At 34.9% G+C, this 27,202-nt stretch overlaps 2 protein-coding genes across 2 annotated transcripts; one reads left to right on the top strand and one right to left on the bottom strand.

Annotated features, from left to right (window-relative positions):
• Positions 1 to 598: 598 nt before the first annotated feature.
• LOC110698604 (3-isopropylmalate dehydrogenase 2, chloroplastic-like) lies at positions 599 to 8,925 on the top strand. Its single transcript, XM_021876064.1, has 11 exons — positions 599 to 1,185; positions 3,449 to 3,578; positions 3,683 to 3,794; positions 4,608 to 4,683; positions 4,788 to 4,876; positions 6,363 to 6,449; positions 7,164 to 7,280; positions 7,403 to 7,510; positions 7,635 to 7,688; positions 7,764 to 7,916; positions 8,508 to 8,925. Exons 1-11 carry the CDS (start codon positions 945 to 947, stop codon positions 8,580 to 8,582), a joined length of 1,242 nt encoding a protein of 413 aa, XP_021731756.1. The 5' UTR covers positions 599 to 944; the 3' UTR covers positions 8,583 to 8,925.
• Positions 8,926 to 9,901: 976 nt separating this feature from the next.
• LOC110698603 (DNA mismatch repair protein MSH1, mitochondrial-like) lies at positions 9,902 to 25,938 on the bottom strand. Its single transcript, XM_021876063.1, has 23 exons — positions 25,784 to 25,938; positions 25,477 to 25,645; positions 24,104 to 24,242; positions 23,837 to 23,934; positions 23,459 to 23,534; positions 23,234 to 23,353; positions 22,278 to 22,325; positions 21,583 to 21,647; positions 20,385 to 20,470; positions 19,839 to 20,003; positions 18,966 to 19,075; positions 18,755 to 18,860; positions 18,604 to 18,679; positions 18,164 to 18,222; positions 17,485 to 17,552; positions 16,207 to 16,380; positions 15,424 to 15,630; positions 13,327 to 13,583; positions 13,104 to 13,247; positions 12,532 to 12,589; positions 12,043 to 12,342; positions 10,575 to 11,285; positions 9,902 to 10,310 (listed from the first exon to the last, which is right to left on the bottom strand). Exons 2-23 carry the CDS (start codon positions 25,605 to 25,607, stop codon positions 10,080 to 10,082), a joined length of 3,429 nt encoding a protein of 1,142 aa, XP_021731755.1. The 5' UTR covers positions 25,608 to 25,645; positions 25,784 to 25,938; the 3' UTR covers positions 9,902 to 10,079.
• Positions 25,939 to 27,202: the final 1,264 nt, after the last annotated feature.

The following is a 27,202-nucleotide window of genomic DNA, read 5'->3' as shown; positions in this document are numbered from 1 at the left end:
GAGATGTGACAGGTATATATGAACCGTAAATTTTATCATTTTGAATAGGTTGCTAACCAATTTAGTCATCTTTTGCTTTCACGTTTCAAGAGTTGATTGCAACATTGTATGCATTTTGGGTTGACACTCAACACAAATTCATCTCATCAAACGCTTCTTAATTACATTAAGAAAAACAACCCAACAACATTCACCTTAATCCCTTCCTTTAAATATTTTAATGTTTTAGTTTAATGAATCAAATGCTACACGGTGATTTGTTTGATTAAAGTAACTTTTTTATGAGATCAATAAAGACAACAATTTTATTTTTATGATGACATATACATGTAACAAATACTTGTATAACATATTGTGTGACAAAACAACTAAAAATTCTAAGTAATACACTTTATATAGATACTCAACATACCACATTCATAATACATTTAACATTTTTTTTTTGCTTTATTTATAACATTTTACTACATTTTTTAAAGAAAAATATATCAAAAGTTAATATTATATGAGGTACTTCATATATAATTACATAGCTGGATTGGTTTCATTGAATATCAAGTTTTTATTAAAATATTTTTTATTTATTTCGTATTTAGTATCAAGATGGTCAAACTTGTGAAGAAAGTCAAGTGTGTCAATTATTTTAGAATAGAGAAAATACTTGTGATTATAAACTAATGCTCGAAGTTGTGTGTTACACACAATCTAATCAAGAAGGTAATTTGGTAGTTTCATACTTTCATAGTTTGGTTACTTTGGTATTGTTCATTGTTTGTGCAATTATGCCTCTTGATAAAGAAAATTAATTCATGTGCTTAACCTTGAACAAGAAGTGCCCACTCTAGAGCTTAGACAAAAGTGAGCACATCTCACATTCTCACTTCCCATAAAATCCCATTCATACCCTCAACCCAGTTTCCTCTCTCCTCTTTGACTCCCCAACAATGGCAGCAACCCATTTACAGCTTCATTTGGCGGCGCCATTAAAACCCCGAATTCATCTTCATAAAGCTAAAACCTTTGCTACAATTAACCCCACAAAATTCCCAACTGTGCGATGTTCTGCTGCTGCTGCAACGCCCACCAAAAGAAGCTACAACATCACTCTTCTTCCTGGTGATGGCATTGGCCCTGAAATTATCTCTATTTCTAAAGATGTTCTTCAATTAGCCGCATCTCTTGAAGGTTTTGACATTGTTTTTGTTCAATTATTGTTACTTTTGAATTTAAATTTCGTTTATTGTTATCTTGTATTGAATTGGGTTTCAGCTATTCTACTACTTTGTGATCTTTGTAGAAAGTTAGAAACCCTTATAACGATGATTATGGCTGAAATGAAGGATACATTGATGTAGCTGGAAATGTGTGTTAGGTGAATATTTGTCATTGCAGTTGGGGTTGTCCCACTTGATTGTGTGTGTTTGGTGGATGGATGGGTGGGGGTATTGTTAATTTATTCTTCATTGTTGAGAATTCGATTTCGGATTGCGTCATTGTGGTTGTACTCTTCATTATTGAGTGGATAATAGGGCGGGGTTGTTAAGAAAAAGGAGAATTTTGTAAGTGTTAGTGAGGATTAGGGTATAGGAATTTTGAGGTGGGTCATTGCTTGGATAAAGGTAACATTTTATGAATTTTGGGATGATAAAGGTTTGACGAATATGATTGTTGAGTAAATTTTTAATCTTGATATTGAGAGCTGTCTTTGGCGGGTGCTCTGCGGTATAATGTTTATAATGTTATATGTAGCCATGTAGGACACAAAGGCATAATATACTCATAATTAGTTGGATTGGTGTGTTGTGTGGAGAGGGAAAAATGAGCTAGAGAACAACAGAGAGGAAATGAGAAAGGAGATATTCATTCCCTTCAATAGTAGTGTATCATTTTCTTCTCACTTTATGAAGTGTAGTAGGAGAAGTATGACTAAAATGTGTATGATTTTGTTTTTAGAAAAAGTTAAGTTTAGGGAGATACAATGATAGGTTTTAGGGTTTGATAAGAGGGTTTCTAGATTTCCCATGCATAACTTGTTGCTTGTTTGATGAAAAGTTGAGTATTTTTGTGCGGGTGTGGATACTTTAGGACAACTTCACAACTTTACATAATCCCACTTGACAAAAATTCTTGATTTATTTATAAAGAATGATCACTTGTCCTTTCTAGACTTTATACTTTTTAGGCTTCCTTCTTGCTGAAATGGATTGTTGATGTAGATGACATTTGTACTAACCAAAGAAGTGGTATTTCTTTTTATTAGCAGTAGTTTGTGTTTGAGATGTCGTGTACAAAGCTATATAAAAGTATCCAATCTTTCTAGTATGACCATTGGTTCTATGACAGTCGTTCATGGATGTTTATAAACTCCTTCTATCTATGTTTAGCAGCACTTTAGGATGAAATAACCGTTAATTCAAGGGAGAGGCCCAAACAAGAGAAGTTTATGGTGAATACCTAGCTGCCAGAGATGTAGAAGGGTGTGGTATTCTTTGGATAAGATCATGAACAAATCTTAGGCGGAACTGTGGAAGGGATGGCTATCTTTGTTTCTTGAGTTTAAGGGCTTGATGTTTTAGGTTGCTTCCCTCGTGCAATTATATATAAGTGTTGATTTAAGGTTAAAGGTGACAGATTGGGCTTGTCTTAATCTGGATTAGTCAAAGTGAGACCATCAGCATTCAGTTAGCTTAGAGCTTATCGATATCTTTTGTAGTTATATGACTAATACGTGAGAAGTGGAATAAAGAGATTGATGTTTCCCAATAACCTCATCTATATCTATACTTGTATATTAAAAAGCGTTCCTAAGGATGTTTACCTTGCTTCCTTATGGTTTATAGGGCATTTTTAGGGGTATCTCACTTTCGAAATTTCAGTTTACTTACTTTGAGTAAACTTTGTTTATTTGGGTCTATTTGGTGCAAACACATAACTAAAGGTGTATCCAATTAAATTTTCTGAGCATCAGACTGTGTTCAGTTGGCTCTCAGCCTCTTAGAGTGGAAGGGCTCATAAAGGTTTTGAGGACATTCTGTTAAATGTCAGGTTTTCACGTCAAATCATGCCATTACTGTTTGCTACTTGCACCTTGTTGAGTGTAACTATAGAGCATCAAGACTTCTGCAGTATGTAAATTGTGATTAACATAATGAATGAATTAACTATACCTTTCTAAAAAGGCTACTCCATATGTACATATGGACCTCCTAAACCCTGACTAAGTGCAGGGTCTGTGGTCTATACACTAGATAACTAATTATATGTTTTTGGTTAACTTCTATATCTGCCATTCTGCCTTATGCTGCAAATTGTTAAAAGTTAAATTATTGAAATTATGCTTGTCAGAAATGATTTTTTTTTTTTTTTTTTTTTTGGCAGCTTTTCAGTTGGTCATATTGTATTTTTCTGTCAATTTTTAATTTGTTCATTGGCATTCTTAAATTTCTAGGGATTGAGATCAAGTACCAAGAGATGCCTGTTGGTGGCTCTGCTTTTGATCTCGCCGGAGTTCCATTGCCAGAGGAGACCCTTGCAGCAGCAAAACAATCTGATGCTGTTCTTCTTGGAGCTATTGGAGGGTAATATCCATTCCCACTTGTTTTAATTATTTTTTTCTCTCTGTCTTCCCTCCCTTGTAATATGTGAAAATAAGGATGGGTTACTTGGCCATGTCGGAAATCAGGTATAAATGGGACAAACTTGAAAAGAAGTTGAAGCCAGAGACCGGCTTGCTTCAGCTTCGAGCAGGTCTTGACGTGTTTGCAAATTTAAGGCCAGCTACTGTCTTGCCTCAGGTTGCTCTGCTGTTTCTTTTTTCTTTTGCTTATATTCGGTGTTATATATTTTATTTTATTATTATTATTTTTTTTATTATAAAATGTGGTTATGGTGATTTATACTGAAACTTCTTGCATAAATCAAGCTCATGGGCTTTCCCAACCCCCCTCTGTCCCTCTCAAGGCATAACTTTCATTGTTTTCCATGGAGAATATAACTTTTGTAAACGAAGACTACAACTTTGAGTAGCAATGTTCTGGATACTGCAGTGATTACTGTTGAGGTGGGAAGCATTAACCCCTGAATTTTTGTATCCTTTGTTGAAATAAGACGTATATGGCTTATGAATCCCAAGGGTAAAAAACCTTCTAATGTATTTCTATATAAAGCAATGAGAATTATTATGTGACGCAAGTGACCTATAGTTTTGTTGAGTTTAGGAATGTAAAAAATATATTATGAATTGTTTCAACCTACAGTATCTTAAGTCAGATTTGTCTTAATTATGGCCAGTGTAGTACAAGAATCATTTAAGTTTGTCCTTAGTTAATGTAGAAAAACCACTTCGTGAATTTTTGAGGGCAAAAGTTATTTAAGTACTTTCTGAAAGTGTGCCTTGGAAGTAATAACTGTGTGTTAATTAAAATTATTTGCTCTGGAATAAGACTCTCTCTGGCTAAATGCTATTTTATGGGTAAGATTAAATCTTGCTCCTAAAGGATGCGGCTACACTATTATTTATATCTGGTCGAATTCCTAGAATACTTTTGGTGTTATTTAATTTTACTAATATTTTTGAAGTTTCTAATGTATGGGCTTTGGATTTCCAGTTGATCGATTGTACAACATTGAAGAGAGAGGTAGCTGAAGGTGTTGATCTAATGGTGGTGAGGGAGCTTACTGCTGGTAAAAGTCCTATATTGTTGAACTCATTCTGAAAGCGCTTCTAAATAACTTTATTAGTGGATGTAATTTTCTTTCTTCTCTGAAACTTCTGTCTTTATATTCAGGTATTTATTTTGGGGAGCCTAGGGGTTTTGGTGTGAATGAAAAGGGAGAGGAGATTGGTTTCAATACTGAGGTCTATTCTGTTTCTCAGGTATGTTTTCCTAGGCAGATTTTATGTAAACTTTAAGGTAATCTTATCTTTTGTAGAAATACAATTTTTGATGTTTAAAATTGTCCCACAAAAACAAAATGGACTTATCACATAGGTTCTTCGTAAAAGTTCTTTGACATAGAGTGGAGAGGAAATTGGGTGGAATGGGAAATAGGAACTCTGAATCCTTTTAGATAGAGAAATTTGTCAGATATAGTACAAGGTAAGGATTCCTTCTATAGGCAAAAATTAATAAGACCAAAACAAATATACGACTTAGTGACATTTATTTGCAGTGGCTATCCTAGTAAATACGGTTTAGTGGGGAGGTGGCCTGTCTTTGGGATGAGGTGTGTCTGGGTGAAAACTGTTAGGAATACAGGTCTACTAAACTACTAAAGGAGAGACTTTGACTGCTTACACCTTGTTTACGATTCTTCAATATCTTCATTATATTTCCTTTTCTCGTATAAGCGTAGCTCTCAAAATGTCTTACAAATAGGGGCTTCCATCACAGATGGTTATGAGGACCTTGGTTTCGCTTGTTATGGAGCCCAGGAGGGTTGGAAACTTGTCTTCTCTTTCACTTCAAAAGATCCATGAGTGTTAAAGCTGTATGGGAAGAATGTAATGGTATTGGGAAAGTTATCTGTGGAAGGAATACTTTTTATTTCTTAATTTGACTATGTAAAGTTAATCATGAACTAGATTATGTCAGAAGCTTGGGATCATGGAAGTGTACAATGCCAAGTTTCTTTTTTCCATGATAGCAGACTAGGGTTGTTTCCTGTTCCCCTATATTGCTCCAGAGCTGAGCGAAATGTCCATTTAGCTAGGAACACTGTTTGTGCAGTGTAGTTTGGCCTCCATTCTTCTCATTTAGGAATCAGGCTCTATTTGCTTTATTCAGTCATTCCAGTGACAGTAAATGGTGTATGTCTCGGGTTATGGGTTCATGTTTTGTCTATAGGCGGCGGCTAGTGGATTGAGAAAAACCAGATTGTAGTAATTATTCAACCTATGAATTGAACTTGCTTTTTCAATTTTGTTCTTGTTTACTGGATTAAACTGTCTTTGTTTCTGTCATCTTTTTAATTAATAGTTAATGTGTATATAATTTAATATAAGTTAATGATGAAATATTTTTGCTTGATGTGAACATTTCATTTTTCATGATAAACTCACAGTAGTTTCTTCTTGTAGTGAATTGTTTGTGTTGACTTCTCTGCATGGTGCCATGGTGCTCGCTGACTTAATGATAGTGTTGTTATGGTTGCTCATCTATATGTATATCTTGGAGCAAATAGGATGAAACTTTCTTTTGTTTAATTACCTTTATTAGCAGTTAAGCACCCAAAGAAAAAAAATTATTGGAGTTGGGAATAGAGACTTTTTGTCCTTTGCTCCCTCTTTCAATGATGCAGTTATCTCTGCAATTCATGATCTCACATTCATTAAACTGTTTATCAAAATTTTCTTTTGGCAGATTGACCGTATTGCTCGTGTTGCTTTTGAGACTGCTAGAAAGAGGCGTGGGAAACTGTGCTCTGTTGATAAAGCCAATGTTCTAGAGGTTTGTGGTGCTGGTGACTAATAAGAATATTTTAGTTTTTGAGGTGATTTTTGTGTGTGGGTGTGTGTGTGTGTGTGTGTGTGTGTGGGTGTGTGTGTGGGGGGGGGGGGGGGGGGGGGACAATACATCTACATATGGCGATTATGCTATGCATAGCATGTGGATTAGCCTATACTGGCAAGTGACAGTATGGTATAAAGTGCGCTAAAACCCACTAAATAGAATGAATATGGCTATAAAAGTTCTGAGTTATAATTACTATCAGGCACCTTTCCTTTGTACAGAGTTTGAGAGGGTTGTTTACTTCTTTTCTGTATAATATTTGTGGGATGCGTTTTTGTGTTTTGACACTATCTTGTTAGCATTTCATCTTGATGGACCTTATGCAGATTTTGCTGTAATTCTCAGACAAGCTAGTGTATGATAATTACCAGTCCCGTAAACAAGTTGTTCTACTAATACAAGTATTCTATTGCAACCACAAAGATTTGGTGTAAATTATTTTAAAAAAATATATAGTTAGGCATAAAGGTGATCTCTGTCTGTTACTTTCTAATTTAGTACTTTCAGAGATATTGGTGCATGATTTGGTTGCATAAGTCCTATGAAGTACATCTTTCGGATTATATGTTACAGTGAAGTTTTTCATAAGTTTAATTTCTGATTATTATACCATATATGTTGTTAAGTCTCATTTCTATACAATTTAGTCAGGCATCTATGCTTTGGAGGAAAAGAGTTACGGATATGGCAGCAGACTACCCTGATGTTGAGCTTTCACATATGTATATTGATAATGCAGCAATGCAACTTATTCGTGATCCCAAACAGGTATTTTATTCATCTATTCACACTTACCAGCCCAAAGTAACTAAGCACTCAAAAACTTATTTTCTTTCCTCTTTCTCTTCTTTTCTCCATAAGTAACAGTGTCGGTTAATTTATTTGTGCAGTTTGACACTATTTTAACCAACAACATATTTGGTGATATATTATCTGACGAGGCTTCAATGATTAGTGGGAGTATTGGAATGCTTCCTTCTGCAAGCATAGGTCAATCGGTATGGGAGTATATTTTGGTGTCACTAATTGCTTGCTTTTTGCTTTTTTCTTCCAATGTTCGGTGTTTCAATAGTTTAGAATTTATTTTATATGACTAAGGACTTTGTTTTATGATTAATTTAGGGACCTGGACTTTTTGAACCTATACACGGCTCTGCTCCTGACATTGCCGGACAGGTTGGACTTTTAGAAAATTGAATCTTAGTTTTGCTTGAATATAGAATGGAAATTTTGACTTATTGAAAAATGAAGGACAAGGCAAATCCATTGGCAACGATCTTAAGTGCTGCAATGCTTTTGCGATATGGTCTTGGGGAAAGCAAGGCCGCAGAAAGGATTGAGGCAGCTGTTATGGAGACCCTAAATAGGGGATTCCGAACTGGTGACATATACTCAGCTGGAAATGTATGTGTACTTAATGAATTGTGATATAAATTCCACATTCTGCATGTTTACGTTATCGTTATATAGATTGTACTCTGTAAATTTTATGTTTTATGTTTTTTTTTTCTTTGGTTGGGGGTGGGGGGGGGGGAGAGGATTGTAGTGTAGCGGGCGGGTTTTCCACCTCTTGACTCTGCTGTCACAACTCACAAGGATTTTAGAAATTTTGGAGTGCATGAGAATCGCATGTGGTGTGACCCTATAACATGTTTCTATCCATGGCAGTGTACACTACGCTTGACTATTTTCTCCTTCCTTCAAATAAAACAAAAAGTGCAGTTAAATTGAACTCTTTCAATGTACACTATATAATGAAATTGGTAATGCTAGCTTTAAAAATGGGTACACATTGTCAGGTTTTGTACACAAGTCAATTTGCTTCTGGTTTGCAAAAGCATTCATTTTACGATGCACAAATTTTGTGACGTTAGTTTCTGAATTTGAATATAATGTATGACTAATTACTTACTTTTGGGATCATTACATTTTTTCTTCTCTTGTAAACCTTTCTTTAGTTCATGACTAATGTGTAATTTTGACTACTGCTCACAGAAATTAGTTGGATGCAATGAGATGGGTGAACAGGTGATGAAGTCAGTAGACTCTCCAATTCCTGCTGCTGTTTGAGTCTGCATTTTCGCATGAAAGCCCAGTGGCTGATATTGGACAGTAGCTCCCTCCAAGTACTGAGGGCATAAAATCCTGACAATTCATTCATGTGGAGGATGATCGAGAAACTGACTCACAATTTTGCGTAGCATGCTATGATATGTGGTAGGTTATTTCCAATTTGGGAATAACAGATTTGCACTGTAATTTCTGATCTATATTAAGAATAATACTGTTAACTCAAAGCCGTAGCAAAATGTGGCATTCAATGTAACCAATTCTTCTGTCTTGTTAACTGTGAGGCAACTGATAGAGGATGAAATAAATAGGGGCCCTGGGTCTATATTTAATGGGGCTGCAATTTGCTCGTGATGACTAAAGAAGGGAGTATTATGTCATCCTCAATAACTAGTAACACTATAATCATGATGAATTATGAAAACCATGGACAATTTTAGTGCTTGTTTGGTTGGAAGATATATCCCTTGAAAATGGAAATTCCTAGGCAATAGCTGAAATATGTTGTGTTTGGTTAGATATTTTCTAGGAATGAAATTTTCAAGGTGAATGTAAATTCTCACATAGCATGGGAAATAACTCACCAAGCAATTAGGAAGGTGAGTGAATTCCTACAATGCATAGGATGATATTTTCTAGGAAATACTAATTCCCATGATGTCAATCAAACACTTTTGCACAATTTTTATGCAATTAGCAAGGGAAAAAACTTCCCATGATATATGATTTCATGTGGGAATTTATTTCCCATGTTGAACGAAACGAGTACTTAATATGCTGCTCTTTGCTATCCTCCGAGGGATATTTCAGATTTTCAGGTGCTATTGTTTAAGAACAACCTTGTTATAAATTAGTCATTAGAAATTACCCTTTAACTTGTCACCCGGTTTTAACACATTGCGTGATAACAAGTACCTGGGTTGTCTGATCCTAATCGAATGCTACACCTGGGTTTGCCTAAGAATTTGCAAGACACCCTATGCTTTGCACACACCTTGTCTTAGCCTTGAGGATGGGCTATAGTTTTGGCATCAGATGATGCCTTGGGGCTTGGTCGGACAGACTGTTAGCTTGGTCCTTGCAGCGGTTGGGAACATTGGAAGCGACAGGATCAACTCTTTCAGTACCAAGAGAGGACCACTGCACGAAGTACATTACCCTGAGTCCCTTATGCTTACGCAAGAATAAAGCGGTCCAAACAGCCCCTCAAACAGATACGGAGTATTTTAGAAGTTGATAGCTCGAAAGGAAATCCAATCTGACAAAATGCAAGACGAACATTGCTAGATAACTGCTTCAACTCAAGTAAAGACGTGCACTGGTGGGGCAACTCGGCATTATGAAACAAAATTGTTGCTTCTACCAGCCAGTTATTTATGAACAATATACATCTCCTACAGACCTACCATACAAAATACATTTCATAGGGGCCAATACAATATACACCCCCTTGATCCCTAGAATCCAACCAAAATTTTGAACGAGATAACTGCACATTCATTGACACACCGTAACTGGTTCTAAGATGGAATCACATGTACCAAAGTTTCGGTGTTTGCCATCAGCAATATTGGTGAGGAAGAAACCTCGTTTTGGAAGCTGATTGATCAGAAGGGTCTCAAGCTGGCAAGCTACACTCTTTCCTTGGACTACGAACGAAAGGAATGCAGCATTCTGCATACCATCTTTTAATCGATGTGCTTGGACTCGACCTTGGAGATCATCAGTCTGCAGCACCATGAAATTCGAAAAATAAGGATCTGTTGATTTGTTACAAACTTACTACGGAGTGATTACTACAGAAGTACATATCTGTAAGATTCCAGCATGATGAAGCAAGGAATGGATGGGATCTTGGTAAAGTTGTTTGCTAAATGGCAAGTAATAGAATTTCAGCAAATAAAGAGCTCCCTTATAAGCCTCTTTTTTTTTCTTTTTTTTTTTTTTTTTTTTTTTCCAAATATTTTTGTATAATATAATGCATAAATTTACCTCTCCAACATATAATTTCTTATCCGGGCGTAACATGACATAAACACTTGAAGCACCTATTGTTGATGGAGGTGGCTGTTCCTTAGCGGCAATAAAAATGCAATTAATCTCTGGAATTTGAGACGAGTCTGCCAATTTATGAAGCTCAGCCAACTTCTTCTGGCATATGGCAGTAACAGCATTATAGACTTCTCTCTTTAGAGTTTCCACTTGGGTAGCCAAGTTTAAGTTAGAAAAGGAAGTACTCATGTCGCAGCGAGCTTCATTAGCGTTATTCACTATAGCAGTAGAGCCAAAACAATCAGATTTGTCATATTTCAAAGGCATCTCATTTGCATATACAGAAAGATATAATTCTTCAGCTCGTTTGACTAGAGTTTCAGGTACCCCTTCTCTTTGGGCAGTTTCAAATGCGAGGCTCTCTTTACAGATTCCATCTACTAACTTCCAAGTTGGTATTGTTTGACCATCAACAAATTCTGCACTCATTGCTTTGTTAACAGATTTGCTTCTTCTCAGCGGCAAATCAAAGATTCCATGCAAGTGAGTTGATACAATACCCAAACAGCCAATCGCATCCAGAGTTTCAACAATACTACCTGCAATACAAGTTCCCTTTGCTGTTTCTGTTCCTCGGCAGATTTCATCTATGAGAACAAGACTTCTTGAGGTCGTTGCAGATAGTAGTGAACGCATCTCTGACATTTCTATCTGAATTTTTTATATTTAAAATCAGAAACTTGAATGCAGTCCAGACATAAACAACTGAATTTAACTGCTGACTAGGCACTAGGTAGGGGTGGGCAAAAATTCCGATCCAACGATCCGATCTGGGATCCGGTTTATCCGATCCGAAAAATTAGATATCCGATCCGGTTTTTTCGATTTCGGATCGGATATCCGAAAATTTTCAGATCGGATTCGGATCACGAATCTAGAAAAATCTAATATCGGATCCGATCCGATTTTTCCATATAAAATAAAATTATAAAAAAAAATTAACTAATTTGCAACAAACTCCCACTTAGAATGTTAGCTCTAATTATAATGTAATACTGTATTTGTATCTTGGATTTTAAGGAAGTGATTTTTTATTTTTATTTTTATTTTTACAAGCTAGTATTTTTTAGTTGCCTTAATAATCAAGCGAACCTTATTGCATCATTTTGCTTGAATTTGTTTCGTTTATTTAAATTTTTTATAATTATTACGAAAGTTCATAAAATATAAGATTTTAAACAACTCAAATCAAGGGCATTTTACCAAAAGAAATACCAAAATTTCAATATTAGTATGCAGATCGGATATCCGGTGATCCGATCCGAAATTTCGAATATCCGAAAATCGGATATACGGTTTTTTTCGAATTGGATTCGGATGAAATTTTGGATATCCGAAATGGCCACCCCTACCACTAGGTGTTAATTCTTTTAAATATTTTTTTTAATAGATATCCCAGGCAACGTACCTGAAAAGAGCTTTTCCCATCAACAGGGCTATCATAGGATTTCATGTGAAGAATAACAGCATCAAAATGAGGGATTGAAGCAGACTCTGCAGGAACCATAAACCCACATATTCCAAGTAAAGCGGCTGCACAGACTGATCTCAATAAACTTGATTTACCACCTCCGTTTGGTCCTGTTAGAAGGAACAATGATTTCATGTTGACAGTATTGCACACTGCATTGCCTTGAGCTATATCAAACCAGTATGGGGATAGACCGGTCATCTCCATGCTTAAGGATTCACCATCCAGCTTTCCATTCTGTATACAGACATGGATACATCAAATACCCAGTTTGGGCAAGAAGGATCAGCACTTCAGGAAAGGGTAGGAGAAGGAAGGAGTGATTCTTCTTTCTTTCTTTTTTTTTTTATTTTTTTATTTATTTTTTTTTATTTTTTTTTTTTTTTTTTTTTTATGTTAGGGGGGGATTGGAATCAGGAACACTACCTGTGAGCTGCTAAATTCCACCAGAGTAGGAAAGACCCATTTCCTTCTCCTTCCTTCACTGTAAATACAAATGAAGATTGGCATGTATTAGTTGCATTACTTGATCTTGTGTCAAAAATTTCCAGCTCTCGGATGGCAAAAAAGTAGTCCTAATATTAGAAATTTTGCTTAGATACAAATAAAAAGAAACTCAATTACACATGTATCGACTATGAAGGCATTGCAATAGGCTGGTTACAGCAACTAGATGTTATTTTTTTGGCGGGCAACAACTAGTAGATGTTAAATGCCGAAAGGATTAAATTTGATTAAATATGAAGCTCAATCTCTCTGTCTTGGCATGAATAGTGCTCATATTATCACTTTCGCCTAATGTCCTGACACACAGATTTAAGAAGCATACACCTTAGTAATAAAGATTCCTCAGCAAAGACTTGATAAAGCCATAAATTACATCAACCAAAGAATACCATCATAAGTCAACTATTAACGAAAACTTAAACTGCATCGAAAGATAGCAAGAGTACTGAAAGATAAAAAGAGTCTAGAATGTGCAACTCTGCAACACTAACCTGACATGTGAAAATAGAGCCTTTGCAATAACAAGCATCATGGATGCAAAGACAAGAACGTTAATTTTATGTTGTAACTCAGAAGACAGACCCCTCAGCAGTTCAAGAACTTTGGCTTTAGCCTTTTCATTAGCTTCATGGTACCTGAAACCCAAAACTTATTTCTTAAGCATTTTTCATTGTTAAATCATAATTCAATTCTAGTTACAAATCAGAAGCAAACCTCATCAATGCATCCTCCACCTTTGTCGTGGTAAACCATTCTTCACTGACTTTCTTCCCTTTCGAATCTAATGCATGTTTCAGCTGTTTAATTTGTTCCTCCCCTGGGGTCCCAGACCATACTGATGGTACAAACCGCTTTCCTTTAAACCAAACAGCCTCATGTTCTCGAGCATAAAGAATTTCACCCTTTGGCCCCCCAAGTGGCGCTATAGAAGCTCTTATCCTTGAAATAATGGGTAGAAAATCCTCCGATACCTAAAATATGTGATAGGCACAAATGGTCATTGGAAGGTATCTTATGCTGTAAGCCTGTAACTCTGTAAATTCCGGTAAGAAAACATAACAAATACAAAATAGACAACAACAATTGAGTCATGTTGAGTGATGAATAGATTCATTTAATCCAATTTAGCAGGACACAGCTGTAAAATATAACAGCTACAATAAGCATCCCCACTAACAATCCTCAATGTGTTTGCCCCAATCCAAGGCAAACTGGAATGCTACTCAATTCTTTGGTCACAGGAGCAAGGATACAAAGAATTATGATTTAACCCCCTGTCGAAAGTAGAATCCTCTTGTGAGGAGCTTGGTTGATAGTTTCATTTTTTTTTTCTTGGAGAAATCAGGTCTCGTCACATAAATTTGATCATGACTTTGCTCAAATTACATCATGATCCCCATATGATAAAAAGAGAATGAACGTATGATACAAAGGAAGTGCAGGTATTGTATAAAGAACATGCAGCTGCAACCATAATAATATTGAAGTGTATGAAAATAACACAGTTAGGTATATAATTGAAAACAAACATGAAGTTATTTCTTAAGGTCAAGAATTCATGATCAAAATCCTTACAATGAAAAGGATGTGAAAGATTTCATGTGCAACCTTTGTTAACTCAGATATGATGCACCTATTTTTGAATAGAATGGGCATATATTAATTTTTATTTTTCCAGTGAAATCAGAAACTATTTTCAGCCTGAAAAAATATGCACATCCATCTTTCTTACTCTTCTTGTTGGATCCCATATATAAAGAATTTTCACACTTTTACCCCTCTCTACCATGCAACGCTCCCTATTTTACTTACATAAACCCCACATTTTCTCTCTCTTTTTTTTCTATTACGTGGCCAACTTGCTATATTTTCTCTCCTGTAGTCCTACCTTAATATTTGTGCAAATATACTCATTTTACTTAAGTACTCTTGCATATTTTTTCAACTGCAACAATATCAATTTGTTTAAGTGCATAATATGTAATTGTGTTGAGAAGAATATGTACATATATATTTACAAAATAAAATAAGAAAAAAAAAAAAAAAAAATCAACCATGTAAACAAATTTCTCTATTTTGTAAAAATTTTAAACTGCATGTTCTTTCGTGATCATGATGAGCATCATGCTCCTGAGAGCATTGTATAACTTAGTCTAACTGAACATAAAATCCATACAGAGTAGTTAACATCCTGGATCCTGGTAAGACATTTAACGGTAGAAACTAAGAAAAGCACTAGATTGAGCATCTTTTTCCACAAGCATATCTGCAATACATAAATTAGGATGTTTAACAGTCTAACAAGACAGTCTACAGCAACAACCAATAACAGCCAAACAAGGCAATGTAATGTCAGTTTAACCAGGAAAGATCACTTTATCATATAATCAAGACACAGAAAACATTCCTTTGGCAATACATAAGCGCTGTAGGCCTGTATAATGCAGTAAGCATAAGAAGTGTGACATCTCCCAGGGCAAGATTGCTCAAAGGTTTGAAGTTATAAGAAATGCATAAACAATCTCAAGGCAGCAATTTCAGCTGCATTTATCAGGACAATTTCCAAATTATTTTATGTGAAGTATAGGTAAATTTGAAAGAACAATTCAGGCTTAATAGCAGGAGTTGGTAACAAGCCTGAATAATGTACCGATATAGTATCATTTATCAGGACGGTCACTAGTTTGTGATTCTGTGTCGGTGCACCATCCAGAGTTCATTGCAGAGTTTGGGATCCAACAAATGAAATATTATGATACAAAGACAGCTATGAAAGAGCACAATTAGAATCCAGGAAATACATGCACCTACCGCCATATCAAGGACCTTGGCTGCTTCATCAACTTTTTCATAAAAATCTTCCATATGCTTTCTTTTCACGCGCCCTTTCCAAGAAGACTCGATGTCTTCAAAAAAATCACTAGGAATATGCGGGAAAGAACTTATTTGTTGCTCGATTTCACCATCTAGTGAAATAAGCTCACCAATTCTACGTGACACCCATTCACAATCATTAACCTGGAAGATAATTTTTTTTTTTTTAAAAAAAAAAAAAAAAAAAAAAAAAAAAAAAAAAAAAAAACTGTTAGCCAACAAAACCAATACTCATGACGAATTATGAACCATATACAAATTCCATTACCAATAAAGTTATTGGCTAGCATAGCAAAAATTCAGAGTGCCAGTTGACATACTACATCACCCTCACCCCAAAAAAAAGATCTGTTTTTAAAAGACAATTCATCAATTCATTTCATTTTGATATCAACTTAAAGGTTGCCTATTTGACTAAATATCTTTTCATTCAGCTTCAAATCAGTCCCTACCAGTGCTACTGATTACGCATTTATGCCTGTAACATTAAAAAGCCATAGATCTGTAACATCTATATTTTCAGATTAACACTTCAGACATAATGCCCCACAATTAGGACTAGTCCGTTCAAGAAGCAGCTTCCTTCTATCTTCAAGTAGTATAAGTTACAATCCATTGTATCATATTCTTTAATCAGCTCCTAATTTTAATTGCAAAAACATAAAAGAGCATATATTAAAAGTAGTCACTTTTGAAGAAGATAATCTTTTGCACACTCACTAGTGTGTCAAATTCAAGGTTCAATCCAGTTGCCACTGAAGTAGGAACCATCAATAATTCGAGGATCTGACGAAGCTCATATTTATCATGCAACTGCAATATTTCTTCAGCAACATTATTTATTCTGCAGAACTCAATATGATTAGCCTCTCTCAGCTCTAGTAACTTGACAAGCTGCAGATGAAAAATCCAAAATTAGATATCCAACAATATCTAGCTCAAAGGAGTGGATGGAAAACAAGCACTTTCAGAATGGAAAAAAGATGACAAGATGCCTGATGCACGGATACGGACATGCATAATACAGAAAGGAAGAAGGTTCTATGCAGCAGATCGATATCAGCCTATGGATCATCAAATTTAAAAAAAATATAAAAATATTTACAGCCATCAATAGAGAATTAATTATCAAGAAGAGAGATAAAGAAAAAAAAGATGGTTTGCAGTTTAAGCAAGCCATTACTGCTTACAGATTATTTGGTTACCGCTTTCCCTACATATCATATCTTGGAGAAACACTCACATCCAGAAAAGAACAAAGCAGTAGTCTATTAGAGCACCCGAAGCATGCAATTCTACGAAAGATCCACAGCTAGTTTGTGTCTAACAAACACAGAAAATGGGTATGAAGATGTGTTGATGGTACATATGCATTTAAGGAGAGCATATATACCATACACTTGATTACTTTAAATACTCTGAACTGCATCAGTGACTGAATAAGTCATCACACATACATGCACATCACTCATATAGTCATTAAATGTGTAGCTCTGTATTCTGAAAATGAATTTTTGATTTTAAAGATTAAGTTTTGAATCCTATACTCTTTTATGATCGTCATGCGGAATTGCAGATCACATAAACATGTGGAAACAAATGGCTTCTGAAGTAAGACACATAGCCTCTCACAGGCTCTCCCTTGAGGCAAGGATGGGTGTAGGAGACTAAGATGTATCCTCAGACTGAAGATATGAAATTTCAATTAGATCCTAGTTGCAAATGTATTGATTAGCGTACTGCATTCCCAGGGATGGGGGATACCACATGTTTTGACTTTTAAGGCAGGAGAATGGACATGGAATCTACAAAAACCTTTGAGTTTAACAAGACTAACTAGATAAACCATATAGGCAGATGAATACAAAGTCAAGACAGAAATGATGAACAATGAGGGCAACTTCTGACATTTACCAGACCAGAAGCCTAGAGATTATGCATAAATCAGTACATAATTACACATGGATCAACCATATATTAAGGAGACTAGAGGATAACCTTTGCAGATGATACACATGTGAACTCAGGTATTGAGCATGTCACAATGCTCATGCGTTTGCATATTTCTGCAAATAATTTAGAGGTACATGAGAAAAACTACATCATCGAGAATCCATAAGGACTTAGATAATTTCAAAAGTGTAAAACATATATTAGATCAAAGTATCTGCTTCTAATTCAAATGGAGTAATGAAAAGAATACTGGGTACAGAAACTACTGACACTTAATAATTTTAGATCAAGAGTCAAATGGAAAATACCTCTCAATTATTATAGAATAATACTTTTATAGGGGTAGGGTTGCATACATCCAACCCCTCAAAACTTGCTCTAGGTGGGAGTGTCTTCAAAGGCATTGACATAATATAGAAGTTATGTTAGTGTTGATGTTGATGCATTAGTATAATAAACTCTTACAGTACTTGCCAAATACTTACTAGAAGTCTTTTATAGCAATTCAATGACATTTCAGTCTACAGGCATTCTACCAGACTATTATAACAAGCACTGACATATTGTTTTACATGTTAGTTTCAATATATTTCTTTCAATGAATCAAAAACAATTAATCCAGCCACTTGAAAGCCAAAAATATGTTGGCAGCTGGTTACCCCAAGTCTTCTAACCTGAATATCAACAAGCCTAACTTCAAGGCCTCGAGCCTATATCAACATACCTTGAATTGTAGCTGCTACAGCATAAGCAGGAGGATTAAGAAGAAGATCTCTAACATACCTGAAACAAAAAATTTCAATTTAAAGATAATAGCACTCAAAAGTCAAAACCCCAATAAAGGCATAATCCCACAAGGTAAGGATTGGTTGGGGTGAGTAAAAAAGACTTGTGAAGAAGCTAGATAACAATCAGTGCATGCTTTAATTTAAAAGATAGAATTCGTTTGGTAAAACAAGGCCAAAGCTATATCAATTATACAGTTTATCACTATATATTGAAAAGATTTAGGGCAAGTAAAAAGGAAGGAAATCCATGCAAGCCCTAAACCCTCAAAAAGCATTCCAGTACATATTTCTAAAAAAATAGAAGGCAGATTTTCATACCGACAAATTAAATAAGATGACCAATGATTCAACAAAATAAAGAAAATAAACTACTTACGATTGGGGCAAACCAGTGCAACTTGATGGAAGTAATACTTTGAGCAAACAAGGTATACCTTCTGTTGGTATGGCACCTGAAGACATCAAAAATAAATATGACCAAAAAAAAAAGAAGTCAAGAGCTAAATAATATTACAAACTGCACTAACCAATCTGTGTGGCAGTTCCAAGATGTAAAGGGCGGGGCCTTTTTTCAGAAGGAACAGCTATATTTCTGAATACAACTACATCTTCAAGACCATAAAGCTCCTTCACCTGCATGTTAACTTAAGCTTAAACATAACATAAAAAAACATCATACAGAACTAACAAAAGGATAGGCATAAGATATCCAGTCATTAGCTTCTTCAAGGAATCAACCTTGAGCAAAAGTTCTTTGACGGGGTCACCTTCAAACCATTCGAAGTATCGAGAGCTGCATTCTGCCCACAGCAATCCTCCCTCACCAAATTCTCCCCAGCGACAAGTTCCTGAATCAAAGCATCTTCATGTGAGATAAGGAATTGTTCAATTATAAAAACTAAAATTCAATCAATCACTAGTCCCAAGCCTGGATAAAGGAGGAGGGTTACGGTGGGCCAGTGACAGCTAGTGTAAGACTTTGTCACACCCCATGACACGGGCCAAAAACTAAAATTCAATTTCATAAAAATTTCCATCCAAAATACCCTATAATAATGAAGCCAAAATTACCACCCAGTATGATCCTGCAACTGGCAAGATCGCGACTCAAAGTGCATGTACCCTTAAACCCTGATTAGTTTACAGAGGGCCAAAAGAACCAAAACAAAGAATAATTATTGGTTCTTCAAAGGGAAACATGAAGCATCTGATTCTATAATTAGCGAAATTGGTGATATTAATTCATTCAACAACTGTCAATAGCTTCTAAAATCAATAGCTATTTACTATAATGTGACTTGAATAATGTTTATCCAAATTACTTCAATATAAGTGGTCCATAGGTGACAAATCAAACCCAAATACACAGTCTATGTCAAGAGTAAGCACCATTGGGGGTTGATAAAGTATATCGTTGAAGATTACAAACAAAAAAGGATGTGTTCATTGCCTCTGCAAAGTATGTTCCAGATAAATTAAATCCTAGAGCAAAAGGATAGCAAAGCAACAAAGCATCAGCGATATTACCACCACAACTAGAGCATCTGAATACAAGGCATGAGAATAGGATATTCACATATAAATATATGACTTGAAGTCAAAGATGCACACCTGAAGAGTTGTGCTTTAATGATTTGTGGAGAAACAAATAATGGCAGTGGCAAGTGCGGAGCTTTGTGACTAAGGCTTCTTCAGTTAAGCCATCCTCAACAGAAAATGTTTTCAAAGTCTCCAAGACTGAGGTTAAAGAATAGCCTTTTGCAGAACGAGACACCCCTGAAAACAGAAATCAAATCAAATACCCAGTATCTGATTGGTCTCAATAGTTTGCAGAAAAAATTCAACAAGGGGAAGAATAATTTTGACCAAGATGCCCACCAAAGAAAGAAAGATATCCAAAAAGCGGACAGTACAATTGACAGGAAATTTTAAGTTTTTAACACAGACCACCCACTCAAAAGAAAAAAAGTATACGGAACAAGAACAGGAGCTACAGCATCATTAACTGAGATAAATAAGAGCTAGTCCACCATATTCATTATTTATTCGAACTTCAATTCAAAACTCAAAAGCACTACCAAAGTGTTTCAAAAAAAGTTATCTTGACATAGCACAACCAAATAAAGATATAATTAGCATATTCAACTGCTCTCTTACCAACAACAGGCATTGGTTCAGGAAAATCAAGGTCGCGATCAACCCCAACATGGCCAAATACATATGGGCTTCCTGGATGGGCGTGCCTAAGCATCAAAAACAAGTTAGCTCACATTGAAACCCTGCAGATCCAGGCTTAAGACAACATACACAGACATCTATTTCCTATGACCAATATATTCATGCACCTCTGAAAAACAGCCTTTGTTATTGAGCAATAATGGGTACAAAGTCACAGACAACACAGTACATAGGAGGAACTTTAGCTAAGAATGGGATTATGAAAACATTGATAACCAGCAGGCATCCTATCATCAGCAAGGAACTTTTAATAGGTAAATAATTGATGCTGTCAAGACAACCACCAACCCAAGTGCAGATGAAGTCATGCCACAGAAACCATCTCAACGGCTAACAACTTTTCTCGCAAATGTGAAGGATGAACTTCAAGGAATGAAAGCAATATAACAAGATGTTCCCTTTGCCCCTTCAAGGCATAAAGAAGCAACTTTCCCTATTACCCCTCCCTCTATATACCTCACCTCCCCCCCCCCGCCCCCTCCTCTCCCCCCCCCCCCCTTCTAGAATTAAAAAAACACTAATCAACTAAAAATCCTGGCCAGTTAAAATAGAGGACTTGAAAACAACAGCATCCCAACTAGGGAGAGGGACATTCTTTTCCAACCTTTTTTTGGCACAGCAATGAGAAAATATAACATGTCGTCATTAGGGAGAGCTACTTTCAACCTTATATATATCCTAGTTTCTGTAAAACATAGAGACAACTCAATGTATTCCGTGATACCACTTCCAGTCAAAACTGTCAGTCATGGACCTCATGTTCCTCATGGAATGCAAGGGAGTACAAAGATTGTGCATAACAATGGAAAATTCAAACCCCTATATTAGACCATTACTACTTTTTAACTTTTTCAGTGGTTTCATGGTTCACAAGGGATTTGGCCTCCTTCCACACCATTTTCAAAATCACATTACCTACTTAACTAAAGTGATTGTCCCTTCAAAATCCATAGGTTTCAACCAACAACAGTAGTCAGTTATATGACATGGTTCTTGTTAAACAACTCCTTGTCAGAGGCGCCATAAGGCCCATAAAGGAAAAGCCGGTAAAGCAAACTCAGAAATAATTGATTGGTAAAAGAAAAGTGAATCTAAAATAGCATATACATATATATACCCAGATATAAAACGACCCTTCCGAGAACGAGATTGAGTTGGACCCTGCACTTCCTCAACTATGCACTGCAAAGGAAAACCAACTTGTTTAGCTAATTATATGATACAAAAAATACCAAGTGAGCAACTCATAAAAATAAAAGGCGAATTTCTTGCTATGCCCATTTGTTTTTAGATTGCGTGAGATGGAATTAAGAAATTTTCCAACTCAATTTAGATTCTTATATACCTCTCATGTGGAGTGCCATATGAACTCATATTTTAAGAATAATTGTGAATTTTTTTACTTTCAAGTCTTTTCAAACGGAAAATTTTCAAAGGAAACTTTCAGGCAATTTTATGGAATTAATAAATACTGGTATGTTACACAGTCAGTCAACTAGCTTAAAGTACAATATAAACATAAGACAATTCTTAAACTGCTCATAGTTTTTCATTTCTCTAAAGTACAATATAAACATAAGACAATTCTTATACTGCTCATAGTTTTTCATTTCTCTACAAAAGACAAAGACCCTAAACACAGCAAGGGATAAGTTAAAGACATTTATGTCATTAAAACACTTAGTAGACTAGTAGAGCCATTTATGTAATAAGCTTTTGACTTCTCCATGGATTAAATATGAGACTATATGTAGATCTATTAATGTTAAAGAAGACAGCTTTAAACAATACAATAGTCTTTAGAATACTCACAACAGAATAGCCATTGCGAGTCAGGTCGTCCAATGTTTGTTGCAAATTCTGCAAAAGTACAATACAACAGTAAATCTCATAGGAGAATCGGCATGCAGACAAAAAGAGATAAATTCACTTGAGAGCCCAAATGGAGGAAGAAGAGATTTCCAATAAAGAATCAGTAAATTATCCCCAGGCAAATAAACACTATGGGGGGGGGGGGGGTTTAGGGTTTAGGGTTTAGGGTTTAGGGTTTAGGGTTTAGGGTTTAGGGTTTTAGGGTTTAGGGTTTTAGGGTTTAGGGTTTAGGGTTTAGGGTTTAGGGTTCAGGGTTTAGGGTTTAGGGTGAATAATCAAGCATGCAAAGTTCCAGCAATTCCAGAGTAAAATAAAGATATCTTTACAAACCTCCATATTTGACAGAGTTATAAATAAATTTTAGTCTTATGAACATTATTTTTCTGACATATCTGAATTAATCATAGGGAGCAGTGAAAAAATTGGCTATGAGCTAACCCTTACTGGAGGATATAAATATAAGCCCCAAAAGGCTTTTCTATTCTAAGATGTCCTTACATAAGACACAGCATGGTCAAAACCCATTTGTTCTTAGTATTAAATGAGTAAAAATAAAGGCAAGGGAATAAGCCCACTTGACAGCAATATAAGATAAAACATAAACATAGATATATTTTATTTTGGAAACTAGATAATCATGAAACATAAGCGACTCTACGTCTCTACCAGTTAGTGCTGAAAAGAAGAGGAAAAGACACAGAGGACCTTTCCTTTTAACAAAGCACTGAATAAGCTGAAGAGCTGAACAGTATCTAGAATAAAAGACAGGTTTCAAATTAGTTCACATTCTTGCTACTATAGTAACAGTTAAAACAAAGTAGATGCTATATTATGTGCTCCCACATAGCATGAGATGATGAAATTATCAGGAATAAAAAGAGAAGTCATTTCAATACCACCACAGGACAGCCAGCTCTTGGAACACTATCCGTTCGCAAGCCACCAAATGGATTTAAGCCAGCATATTCAACAAGAACACAAGCATCGATACCAATGGCTTCATAAAAATCCCCAACCTGAAAAAAGGAAATGGGAAGAAGGCATAAGTTAACCTACCACTGCAGAGGATTTTGAAGCTAAGTGTGATAACAACAAGGGCAGTAAATCAGATGAAGGCATACTCTACATAGCAGAACTTCACGTGGGAACCTTGACTTGAACTGCAACATTTCCATGTTAAGGTTTCCTTCTTTTAAACTGCATAAAGGAAAAGTATTCCATGTAAGTATATAAAGGCTGAACAACTTGTCATTATTCCTCTTATGACAAGGATCTACATATGATTTATTCAAAAATCAGTCACCAAAAAAGCAAATATAAATGTGGAACCAAAACAAAATGGAATTTACTATTCCAAACTTACCCCCTAACTTCCAGTCAACATCTAATACAAGCAACAGAAAAGCATTTATCTAAGAAATTTTATTTCACAAAGCAGAGAAAAACTACACAACCAAAATGCCAAAATTCTGAAAAAACAATCAGTTATATTAGCTTACCTTCCATTTTTCAAGTTAACATCCAACCCAAGCAAGTTGGAGTAGACAAGTCTCTTAATAAGTTGAACTGTTGAAGGTTTCCGGCATGCACCTAATTTCTACAACATAGGAACGCGGAAGAATATAGACGTAAGCTATGTATAAATAAAGAAATGCATAAAAGTGTTGATATATACAAATTTGTGTGCACATGTAAACAACTGTAGACATCATAGACATGTATATGGGCAGGGATGAATGTCAATGAGAAAGCATATAGCTAAGGACCTCTTTCCACCAGAAAATATGAGAATTATCCTTTTCACTCAGAACATCTTTCCATTCTTTAGCTTTCTTGTTTTTCCTAGTTGTTCCTTTCAGAGCTTCTTTATCTCTGTAATATTGCACTCCTTCACTCTGTCTGCCTCTGCAAGTAAGCAAAAGCACCAATCAAATTTTCTTTTTTTCCTTTTTGGAAGGGGAGAGAGGAAGAAGGTAAAAGTGAAATGTCATCATACATCTTTTCGTGTCAAGGAAGAAAACAAGAAAAAAAAAAAAAAAAAAGAACTTAACAATGAGTCGAAAAAGACAAAAGCACAAAAAAATTGCGGAGTATAACCCATTTGAACCTTTGACAAAATAATTTTGATGACAAACAGTTAGATGTCAAACTTAGAATAGTACATCTTATTTTAAAATGCTTATAGGTGATTTGATCCCACAGTCAAACTTTTTTATCAGCTGATCTCCAATTGTCATCCCAGTTAACTACCCTCAGGTGTTGCAACATTCGAAATAATCATACATTTACTTATCAAAGATCCCTGTAAAAACTAGCAGCAAAAAACTACCATTGCTTCCTAGTTCCTACCTAAGTAGTCTTTATTTATGCCATCCACCTATCTTGATTACCTCAAAAAGTTCTTCGTACCTGCAAGCCCAACATTCTACAATGCCCAAATACACTATCTACTTTCCTTTGTAGAATAACTTCTAGACCGGTCAGGAAACGACTGCAAGACTTTGTTTTTAAGTCATCTCTCTCCACACACACACACACAAAAACAAAAACAAAAAAAAAAATCACGGACTGTAGCATTGTAGTAAATCAAACATTGCTCATTTTGATCCATTTCTCAATAATAGTATAATACACTCCTAATTCTTATATACTCATACTGGAACTAGAACTCACCTCTCCCTCAACAGCTAAATTCTATGAACTCCGCCTTGAATAATCCCCATTTTACAGTAAACAAGTCAATGTATAATGGTTTCAAAAAAACAAAAAAAAAAAACAAGTTAATGTATAACAATAACAAAAACCCAACATGAAACATACATCTATGCAACACTCTCATAGTCTCATAACACAACAAATCCTAAACACTCTCTTAACACGAGTATCAACACAAATACTGTACTTCAATTTTTAGCCAAACAAGTGCAAAATTTTCCCAAACAAAATAACATTCTTACACACACACTACCCTACTCCCCATATATTTGATATTGTAATAATCATACAATCTTAATACTCTTATATTAACCCAACAAAATTAAGCTAAACAGACCAACAAATAATTATTACCCATTTCATAATTTGCATAAAATCCCAGAATATAGACTATAAAAATCAAAAAGTTAGAGAGAGAGAGTACATTGGGAGTGAAGAAGAACGAAGAGACGAGCAACTGTGGAGTGAAAAAGGTAGAAGAAGAACAACTGGGCGCCATTTTGGAAGTGACAGCGGCATTGAACTAACAACCGCTTTCATTGTTAACCTGTACATGTGAATTTCCAGCTTTTTTGCAGTTTTTTCTTGAAACCCTTTTAAGAAACACAAACCCAGAAAAACCCCAAAAGAAAAATTGAGTGAGAAAACCCAGAAAATTCAAAGAAGAATTAAGCAGAAATTAGTTGAAAATGCAAAGTTGTACCCAAAATTAATCGAAAAATTGAAGGTACCTGATTTGCGCGCGCAAATTGCAGGGTTATTGTGAAGAGAGAGAGACTGATGACTGTTTGTCTGCCTTGCTGCTCCTTTGCGTTTCTGTTGCTTGCCTTGTCGTCTTGAAAACACACAAATATTCTTACATGGCTTAGGCCCCGTGCCATGTACAGTAACTCAATAGGCCTATTTTTCTTAAAAAAAATAATAAAATCAAACAAATAAAATTTGATAAAACTTACATATCAAACCTATAGAAAGTACATTGTCATAAATCTATATCAAAAGGCAAAGCAAAAGTTTAATGTATGAACTCATATTTTAGATATATATAAATAAATAAAACTAATTGTACAACAATTTGTACTTCAGGTACACCTGATTTTCACTTATCTTATTTTATCTAAAATAATCTAAACTTAACTTAACTTATCTGAACTTAACTTAACTTATTTGAACTTATTTTAGTCGTAATTTGAACTTTGGTAACTCTTATCATAACTTATTTTTCCTGAACTTAACTTATCTGAACTTATATTAACTTATCTGATCTTATATGAACTTATTAGATCTGAAATAAGTGAAAATAATGTGAACAAAAACAGACCCTTTATTAGAGCATGCACATTATTGAGGAAATCTAAAAATTCTTTCTTCTTTGTTATTTTTACTGTTGTATTTATTACTTCACATTTCACGAAGTTTTATCTATGCCGTTATCATTTTTTTTTTGGAAATTTTTTTTAAAGAAAACCTTAAAAAAAATATAGAAGTTGGTAAAATTACATTAATATTTTACAGAAAATTAATTCAATTTTTATTGTTTCATAAGATTTCAAATCAATAATATGAATAGAAATGTCTTTTTTTTCCAACGACCCACACTACACTACGTTATTTAATGTAATGGTAATTCTAATGTGAATTTTGTATGCATGTCTCGTTTTTTTTTATAATAAAATTGATATTTTATACTTACTAAAAAATAACAGTCCAAGTTAAGTAAATGAATATTGAAAAAAAGGTAATAAAGGGTATTAAATTTTTGGCAAAATCTAATACTCCTATAAAAGATAATTATACAAGAATTGAAAATATTTTAGGTAAATGTGTATGGAAGAATAAAAAATACCTAATAAAAAATAATATTTATAAAAGATTTGGAATAAAATTATTATAGTTGAATTGTACAAAAATTTAACAAAATTATTTTATCTAAAAAGGAAGGGGAGTTTTGGAGTAAAAAAACAGAACCAGGATGTGACACGTGTTAATCATGGTGTCTGTTTTAGTATTAAGTTATTGACTGATTTGAACTCGCTATTTGGCACGAACCGCTAAAAGATTTGAAACCATAACCTCCGAAACATAAAGATAATACAATTATCTTTTGAACCAACTCTTATTAATGTTTCAAATTTCACATAATATTATAT

This window comes from Chenopodium quinoa, unplaced genomic scaffold (assembly GCF_001683475.1).
Source record: "Chenopodium quinoa cultivar QQ74 unplaced genomic scaffold, ASM168347v1, whole genome shotgun sequence".
NCBI lineage: Eukaryota > Viridiplantae > Streptophyta > Magnoliopsida > Caryophyllales > Amaranthaceae > Chenopodium > Chenopodium quinoa.
The sequence above is the reverse complement of the archived record's forward strand: the minus strand, read 5'-3'. Positions and strand labels throughout refer to the sequence as shown.